This window comes from Chanos chanos, chromosome 7, assembly GCF_902362185.1.
Source record: "Chanos chanos chromosome 7, fChaCha1.1, whole genome shotgun sequence".
In the NCBI taxonomy this organism is placed as follows: domain Eukaryota; kingdom Metazoa; phylum Chordata; class Actinopteri; order Gonorynchiformes; family Chanidae; genus Chanos; species Chanos chanos.
This window is the reverse complement of record NC_044501.1, coordinates 8,123,047-8,132,663: the sequence shown is the minus strand read 5'-3', so window position 1 is coordinate 8,132,663 and position 9,617 is coordinate 8,123,047. Positions and strand designations below refer to the sequence as shown.

The window sequence follows — 9,617 nt, the reverse complement described above, 5'->3', positions numbered from 1 at the left end:
TCGTCTGAGTCTGCGCTCGCCGGAACCTTCTGAGTGGAGCAGTTCACACATACGCTCTCAGCAGGCTCCGGTTTTCGGAATTTGTGTCGCCTTTAGATGTGGGGAAAAATTTCCGGGGCCCCTCTTTTTCGCGCGCGCGCGCCTCTGGCCGAGCCACAAATCATTTACCAGGCACTGGGAGTAACCGTGTCCAAAAAATGAAAGAGTCTATTCCAGCTCCTGAACTGGTAATCCTTTGATCTCAAAGTCTAGCTCAAATTCACTTCCCCACTTTGAATATATAATACGAATTTCTACCTGAAATAAAAGGGACGGCACTAAAAATCGCGATTAAATGATTTTTTTGTGGTGATGCAAGAAGGCTCGTTATACATTTGGCTGTTATGTCTCTCTCACTCTGTAGAGTGTCACAAGCACATATGTCATGAGTGTCTAAATGAGACAGTAAGAAAAATTCATATTTTCATATTTTCATATTTTTCACCTGAAATCGACACATTTGTTATGGTATTCCTTATGCACCCTGCAATGACACACACACACACACACACACTTTGCACTTGAGACAAAATTTTTAACAGCACACGCATCACGGCATAACACTATTTCTAAATCTAAATTCCAGGGCTGTGTCTGAATAGCTCACAGAGATTATCAGCGTTGTTATCATCCACTGAATTCAAAAACTCCTTTTCGTTTCTTCAGAATACCTGCCTTTGTGATTCAGGTACAATATAAAAAAAAAAAACTCCAGCTTCTAACTGATCAAGATATCACTATTTTTTTTTTTTTTTCAAGAAATGCAATTAACCAAACAACAGAATTCCACTGGAGTAAACGGAACAATCTTATCAACGTTCAAACAAAAAGGCGTGTCCTTCGTCTGACCCACCCAACCTTGGAAAGCTGAATCCTTTTCTTTTTCTTTTTTTCCCACTCCTTTGTTTCTTCCAGCCCGTGATAGGGTACTCTTCAACACACCAGAGTACTGAAGAAAATGCACACACACACACACACACGCGCGTGCATCATTTTAGCTTAGCAATTTTACACAGCATGTTTCTGATGTTTGGATTGTTCATATAAGGAATGCGTTACCTGTATAGATTTGAATTGATTGTAACAACTACATTTTAAACAAACTTAGTATACACAAATTCAATACAACTCCTAAAAGATTCACATATAAAAAAAAAAACCCTGCACAAAGACACTCTGTGTATCATAATGACAGTAGCCCTGAGATCCTTCTCTTTCTCTTTCTCCTTCAGTCGTGAATCAAGGGGATATGGCCAAAATGACTGATAATGTCCTGACCTGCCAGTTTTCACCCCTCCTACTCCGCAATTTTCTCAATCACAGACAAACACACACACACACATTTCAGAGACTACCCATCTCATCCAGAGAGAGGCTGACTCATAATGGAGCCATTCAACAGAAACAGGCAGCAGAGGCCAGCTACTCCACTGCAGTGCCGACTGTCCTTCTGCGTTACCGACTACGCCAACTCACAGCAGGCTCAAAACACAGAAGAGACAGTGTTCTGTCGTCTCACATAGATGCACAAATCATATTTTAGCTTCCTCTGTAATTTGCCCCTCACCCCCCCCCCCCGCTTCAGCCTTGACAGAAACCTTGTTCGTGTTAAAAAAAAACCAGCGTGAGAGTGATTTTTTCGATTGCGACCTTCACGTAAAATATTTAACGAGCTGGCCCTAGGAAAAATACATTACACGAAAGTTTGTGCGCACTCTTCAATCAGTTATTATTATAATGGGTCTTCTAAGGGACAAACTACAAAACGCGTGTTTTGATTTACAGAATTTTCTGTTTTTATGCATACCCAGCGGCTCTGACACAGACTTATGACCTTTCCTCTGGATTCATTCCGCTCCTCCGTTCTCCCAAATCGTTTTCAAACAGGGCAGCAAACTGACCTTTGCTTTCAAAAGTGGCACTTCATAGCCTGTGTTGGGGAGTGGTATGAGCATGATAAAAAACAAGGACATGGCGGCATTCCATGTCTCAGTTAGTCACATGACTTTAGCCAAACGTTAAAGCTGTCCAATAGGAATATGTCTCAGCAGTTCCCCCGTTGACACCCAGACAGTGAACAGTTTTGACTTAGCAGAGTTAAGCTAACTGAGCCAACTGAGAAATCTTGTTTTTGGTGTCCAGCTTACTGACAAATACTGTTTTGTTATCCAGCTGAGAAATCCCGTTTAGTGAAATGCGTACCCGCGTACCATCAATCAAATTAAGAAGGAAAAAAAAAAAGTCAAATCAAATCAAACCAAATCAAATCAGTCAAATTTAAACACTTGCACTATTAAACGCTCTGCATTGTTACAAGGAATGTACCAGCTTGGCATCGAGACATGAACTTGATCCAAAAACTTCAACCCCCCCCCCCCCCCCCCCGCCCCCCTCCCCGACGGCGTAGGACAGAAGTGTGACGAGAAAATTCATCAATCTGAGCAAAGACGTCAGGGACTTAGTAAGACAGCATGCTAAACCAAATTAGGAGAAGCCACCTGGGTTTGATCCTCAGCTATCATTAGCTCTAAATTACAATTTTTTTTTTTTTTCTATGTTCTGGATTATGAGCCCTCATCTACCCCTTTATGGAGATCCAACTTGTGCCGTTGGGTGTAGCTTTTAATTTCCTCGATATTAATCTGAGATTATTTAAGCGGAGGATAGCACCAGGAGAAGACACGTGGGCCAGGTAAGCGTTTCCAAAAGTCGGCAGACGGTCGCCCCGCCTTGGATGGATGGATAGATAAATACAGAGCGGTGTAGCGTGTCCCGGTGAAGGGAAGATCAGTCTCAGACCCAGCAGGCCCTGTGGGCCGTAATTATCTTAGCGAGAGAAACCGGGCCCAGCGCCTAACCCCTGATACGATGATTCAGGAATGCCACTGAGACCCAGACAGCTGTTACTCTCCATCTTACACTGCCGCATTGTCACAGAAAGCAATCTGCCTCCCCCCCTCCCCCCCCCCCCCCAAAAAAAAAAAACCACACCCATGGTTTTAGACTGATACACAGATTGACTTTCTCATTAGAAGCAGTTTGGATTTGTTTTCAGTCTTCTCTTCTGTTTCACGGTGACAGACTTCGACGATGACACGTTACACGTTTGTATGTATTCATAGAAATAAGAAATAATTCAGAGATAAGACTTAACCAAATTGTGCGACAGGCTAATCACCGCGGTGTGAACAAGTTATCGACCCACTGATATCCTGAACCTCTGCTGGTCCACCAGCTCCTAGTGTCGTTTTCGGCTTGATAACTTTCGGTGCTACCGGGTAACCCACGGTTGCTTGGCCAAGGGACTGTTTAGTAAAGGGGGGCCCACGAGTTCAAGTTCAGGACAATCCCATTTGAGAAGCAGTGAAAATGCTCTATTTGCACAGAGAGGCATTCTGTGTTATGGGAAACGTATGTGTTCTAAGGGGCATTGTTCATTTCCACAGTCTAAGAAATAGTCCTATTCTCACAGGGCAACGCATAAAAATTAATCCAAATCCAGGAAGAAAAACAAAAACAAAAAATGTTCAGGTTCAGGGTTCTACCCTATTTCCTTTTTCTTTTTCTTTTTGTCTGTCTCTGTTCGTTCTTTTGTTTTTTGTTTTTTTTTTTCCTTCAGCACTTTGTCAAAGATATTTTGTCTTCATTTTTATTTTCCTCCAAAAGCTTTATAAAAAAAAAAAAAAAAAAAGAAAACAGCCATTTGTTCAATAAATGTAGACACCAGTGCCTTAGATACCTTTCTTCTCTTTCTTTTGTTCTATTTCTTTCATTGTTTTTCCCTTCTTTGTTTATTTTCCAGACGCTGAACCAAACCCATCCAGCCTCTTATTGAAGCCATAGATGTACACCAAACATAATCTGTGATATAAAAAAAAAAAGTTTTTCTCTAGAAAACGTCACATATGCTGACCCATACCAATCCATTAAACCAGCTCAGTGAACCTGTATTATATCCTGTGCTTTATACCAACACAATGATCGTTGCATTACATGTTGTCTTCAATATGTCTATGGTGTGGTAGAGTTAACGTCTATCTCTGAGCACTACGCTGTGAATATATTGTCATGAGAATAACAGATACTCATTAATGTTCCTTACCACCTTGGATTACGCTTAAACTAGACTGAAACGTATGTGTTTGCAAATAGTCAGAAGGTCTTACTGAAGTGTCTTACTGAAAATCAGTTCATTACACTGAAAACACACACACACACACACACACACAAGCCTATTCACTTACACATACTGTAGCAAATAACATACTTTGCCTTGATATGCATAATTCAGAAACAGCGTTACTATGGCTCAGTTTTTAGACTCATTGGTTGCGGTTTCGTTTAAGGAAATGGAGAGAGATATCCGTGGGTTAGTTCTGAGCAACTAGCCACGATTTTACCTATGGAGCAATGCCTCACACGTTTCTGAGGGTCCAGAAATAGACTTTAACACGTACGGCGGCACAGTTAAGACTGTAGTCGTTGGCAGCTGGCTCTAGCGCGTCTCTCACGACGCTAGCAGTAACTTTGTACGATGGGCTCCTTGTTAATTGGCGCCAGCGATGTTTGATTTTTTTTTTTTTTTTTTCATCCTGCCTCTGTCTGTGTGAGACTTCCCCTTGTTGTCGTGGATGCGTCTGACACCCTTGTGTCTCTGGTGACAAGTCTTTGTGTTTGTAAGATGCTTCGAGACTGCATGAAAATGAACGTGGCAGGCATTGGTGGTAGATGTGCAAAAAAGGTTCCTAGTCATAGCTAGTGTTGTCGACGGATGGTTAAGACAAAGATATGTGCATTTCTATCGGCGTTTAAACTAAGACGATGGTTTCATCGCTCCGGATACAACCAGTAACGCTTGTTTTCCCACCTATTGCAGGTGTGCACCAATGAAAGCTTGATATAGATTTAACAGAACCAAGATCAGTCCACAGTTCCCAACAAATAAAGAAGTTTCACTTACATTTCTCACTCTAAACATCTCATTTAGATATGGCTTCATCACCGTAAAAGTAGATCTCTGTTCGTCTGAAAATCACCGCAGTACATTCTGTATCCCTTTTTTCTTTTAACAATATTCCACACAAGGTCACAGAGGCCATTGTTTAGACAAAAGCTCCAGTGTATCGTGTCAGCCTTTCACCGAATCACTCAGCTCATCAGTGTCTTATTGAAGGAAATGAAGATTGAGATCACAGAAGGGCCCCCACACGGTTACAGCATGTCGGTAGCTCATTACAGCCTCTGGAAACAAATGTTCAGTAACACAAGCATGATAGGCACTGCATATTTCAGACTACATGAGAACGCACACACTGATTGCTCATAGATTTCTCATCTGTATTCTGGATGACCAAAGGAACGTGTTGCAAACAGCTCGTTTTCTCCTTCTTCTGAGGTTTGCGAAACGGTTTGTTTGAACAGTGTGTGTTCAGGTGAGCATTTGGCCTGGGACACACACTAGCGTGTGAGCCTTTGACTGTGTGAGATGGTCTCTCGGCGGACCTTGTTTTTCGGGGGGGCGGGGGGGGGGGGGGGGGTGTTCGATAGCGCTCTGTCCATCTGCCCAGGCGGAAAGGCATTTTAAACAATAGCAACGTGACCACAGCGTGGATGCCAAAATGCTCCCCCGACTTACAGATGGAGCATTCAGCAACACGTTCTCACGACAAAACGCCTGTTCGCTCGACACACTCCCATTTGCAAACAAAGACATATATACACACATCCATATATACACAAACACACACAAACACACACACATACACACATTATTCTGTCATATCAAGGTTTTGAAATGACCCATATGTAGTCTGATGCATATGGTTCCACCCACTCATACATAGCCAGTTAAAACAGGCACATAGCACACAGTGCATAGTCACAGAAATAAACATGTCTAGAGACAAACTTCAAAGCTTGGCCACACGCACAATTTGAACATGTATACATCCAAAAACAGTTCCAACATGTCTATTTTTTTTTTTGGAAACTTGTCTTTGGCTGAGGCACAAAGACAAACAACTATGTGCAGCATTCACACCTCACACGAACACACACACACACACACACATATATATACACTGACACGCTGTGGGAACATTCACACGCCTCATGTCGGCTGATTATCATACACACATTTATTTCACTTTCTTTAGTTCTATAATAAATGCAGAGCAAACTCATCTTGGGTCTATTTTTACATGACAAAGCATCTACATATTTAATGAAACATCTATTTTTTTTTCACACCAGCCCCCCACCACCGCCGACAGCACCCCCCCCCCCCCCCCCCCCCCAACCTTCCCCTTTTACCTCATTGTGAAATATTCTTTCTTTCCTCACAGGTATAGAAAACCAAAAATAAATTGATCTATAAGCCACTGAATTCTTTCTTTTCAGAGCACAGTGCAAGCATTGAGAAATTCAATGAAGGGACATGATAATAGCAACAGGGATTGGTGCACAATGCAGGCGAAGATTGAGTTCTGTTGATGGGGGAACAGCTGAGACCATTATTATTCTCTGCTTCTTCTTTTCTTTTTCTTTTTTTCACTTTTTCGCCAATGGATTTGTTCTCAACTTTTCCTGTTTTTTTTTTCCCCCTCAAAGTCATTCCTCCACCTATCAGGTCAATGATTCAGAAACAAGTCATTTATTGTATCTTTTTTTTTTTTTTCATTCCTGTCCTGGGTCAAAGAAAACGGACGAAAACGTAAAGTTACTTAGGAGAAAATCTAATGGCAAAAAAAAAAAAATGATGAGAAAGTGGATAAATGGATACATTGAAATGAATGAATAATTAAAACAAATTAAGAAGTCAAGAAGCAAGTCATGCCAGCTGCACTATCTGGGGGACCAATATTTCTTCATATCATTACCCTGGTGATAGTTTCTGAATCCCGCATGTTTAAATGGTGACGCAGGTGAGATTTCTTTTGATAATCTCTCTCTCACACACACACACACACACACAAGCACACACACACACACATGCACATACTGTTTCTGTCAGTTTTTTTGTGTCTCAAGACACACAAAAATTGTATAAGGAAGGTAATGGTATGGAGTATTGCTTGTCAAACAGAGAAATGCTATTGTATCGAAGAGTAAACTAGCATTATTCTCCTCTTTAAATGAACAACTGAGGAAAATACAGGGATTAAAAGAACAATTAAAATGAGGACCTGAATCATCAGTAATATGCAAGGGGGGGGGGGTATAAAAGTTATTTTTGTCCCGACCGAGACCTCACTGTGTAACAACTCACTAGAGGGAAATTGTCGGAATATGACATAAACATGCATTGTCCACTTCGAGTATCAGATAACAAATGACCAATTACCACGTACAAATTACCAGACACAGCCAGAGGCGCCTTAGCATTGCAGACATTTTCAGGAGGCTGATAGGCTAAGAGCTTCCACAACAATCAGTCTGTTCCCATCAAGGCGCACGTGCGCTTTCAGCTTGAGCCCCCAAAACCTTCGCAGTCAGGACGAACGCAAGCACCACACACACACACACACACACACACACACGCATACACAGACTCAGTCGCGCGAACTCGAACGCGCACGCACGCACGCACAACCGCAACCGCCGAGTCAGGTAAAACAGTCAAAACAGAGTGATTCTCAGCTCACACAAAATTTCAGGTAACGTGTACTTTTGAACTTTAATCGATGTCATAATTAGAGGGCAACGTTTCACTTACGCTGCTGTTTTGGCCAGACCAGTGCACCATGGCTTGGTTGTGAGCGGAATCCCCAGTCAAAGCGAAGGTGGAGCTGGTAAGTTTCAGTTCGTCCTGCCTTGAACTGGTGGCTCTCCGGTCCTCTTTGTTCCACCTTAAGTCAGACCGGGGGACCCTCCGAGTAGCCCGTGAGGTGCTGTTTCCCAGTTGGGCATCCAAATCTAGCGACTCTTCACCGAAATATTTTATGACATTTTTTTGTATGTTGCTTGCCTGGGTGTTCCTACGCATTCTGCGCTTATTGTTTTTATTGAAGGCTATGGAAGTTATGCCACTGCGCGCGCCCAAAGCACCTGCCACAACGCGATCATTAGACTTGGGGCTGGAAACTTTGCCATTATCTACGGTTGGTTTTCTTTCGCGGTTAAGGTTTCCATCACCGAATATCTCCTTTGAGTGAAACGTATTCGTATTCCGTTTTCGCCTTGCGTAGATGTATCTACCCTGGCCCGGGATGCAACCGATTGATTGAGCCGTGCAGTCAAGCTGGCGAGTTTCTCCATTCGCAGAATTAAAGCCCTCTGCCCCGTCACCATATTTGATAACTTCGCCTCCGGACCCTGTTGCAGATTGAAGGGTGTTCAATTTTAGCAGTAATTCCCGGGGACGCCACTTATCCGGAGGCTGACAAGATCTGCAAGTTATCTTTGTTTTGGTGACCGTAACGAGAGAGAGAAATATCAAGAGAGAGAGCCATAAAGCTTGAAGCCAGATTGGGCAAAATCGAATCCCCTTCTCCATCGTTGCTGTCGGGATGCAGATGCCCAAGGTACGGTCCTTTTGCTCGCCCTTTCCCCCTTTTCGTGTTTGTTATTGATGTATGGACACGGAAACTCCTTACAAGTTGTCGCGTAGCCTGTCTAGTTTCTCAGTCGTAAAAAAGTGCTCTCTGGCGAAGCGCTTCAAGTTGAAGGATTTGATCAAATGAAGCTCCGTTCGGAGGGGGGGAGGAGCCCGCCTGAGTACAGAGAGAAGATTTTTTTTTCTCTCTCTCTCTCCACCGCTCTTTTCCCCCTCCTCACTCTGCATAAATCAGTTCGTGATAAGGACTTTTTACGTTAACCATTTGTTTATCACAGATATCTCAGACACAATTTTCAGTCTTATTTTTTTGCCTCCTGTTTTTCGATAGATGTTAGACTATATAACTGTGCTTCATTTTCCATGTAATACACGTTTAACAAATAGAAAAGAAAGCGTAATCGAGTGATGTTATTGATAGTGCTTGGGTGATTTTATTCATGCCAAGATTTCATATATTTTATGAGCTCGATAATTTAAGAACTGAAAGGGGCATTGAGCAAAATATCGGCACAGTAATAATATGACACCGAAACGTATTTTCCCCCAAATCAAGGAGTGATGTGAACTACTCCAGCACTAAATTGTTTCAAAAGAACCGTATAACCGCCCCCTACTTTGATTACCTGAATGATTCGAATGATATACTTCATCTACCCTTGACGTTTCCTCGTCAGTATCCTTTAACATTGATTTATTTTTTTGTTTTGTTTTTTTTTGGACAAGACAACAAATCATTTGCATCTTTTCACACAGAGAGATGTTTTACGCTTGCAAAATACATTTGATTACACTAGTAATGCAGAGAGAGAGAGAGAGAGAGAGAGAGAGAGAATTGAAGTTAAGAAGAGGAGATGCAGTTTCAGTGTTGAAATGTGTTTTTTCCCCTTTGTTCACTAGAGACAGAGAAATTTCCACTTGAAAGAGATGCTCCACATTGGATTATACAGTAATATTGTCATACTACTACACTGTCATACAGTAATACAACCCACCATGGTAACACCATATGAAATGATGGTAG

General features: G+C 42.2%; 1 protein-coding gene across 1 annotated transcript in view; it reads right to left on the bottom strand.

Moving 5' to 3' along the window:
• The window catches only part of sorcs1 (sortilin-related VPS10 domain containing receptor 1), a 126,978-nt gene extending 118,445 nt beyond the window's left edge, over positions 1 to 8,533 (bottom strand). The window contains exon 1 of the mRNA XM_030778928.1: positions 7,754 to 8,533. Coding sequence (XP_030634788.1) covers positions 7,754 to 8,533 — 780 coding nt within the window. The remainder of the gene's footprint in view (positions 1 to 7,753) is intronic.
• Between the last annotated feature and the right edge of the window lie 1,084 nt (positions 8,534 to 9,617).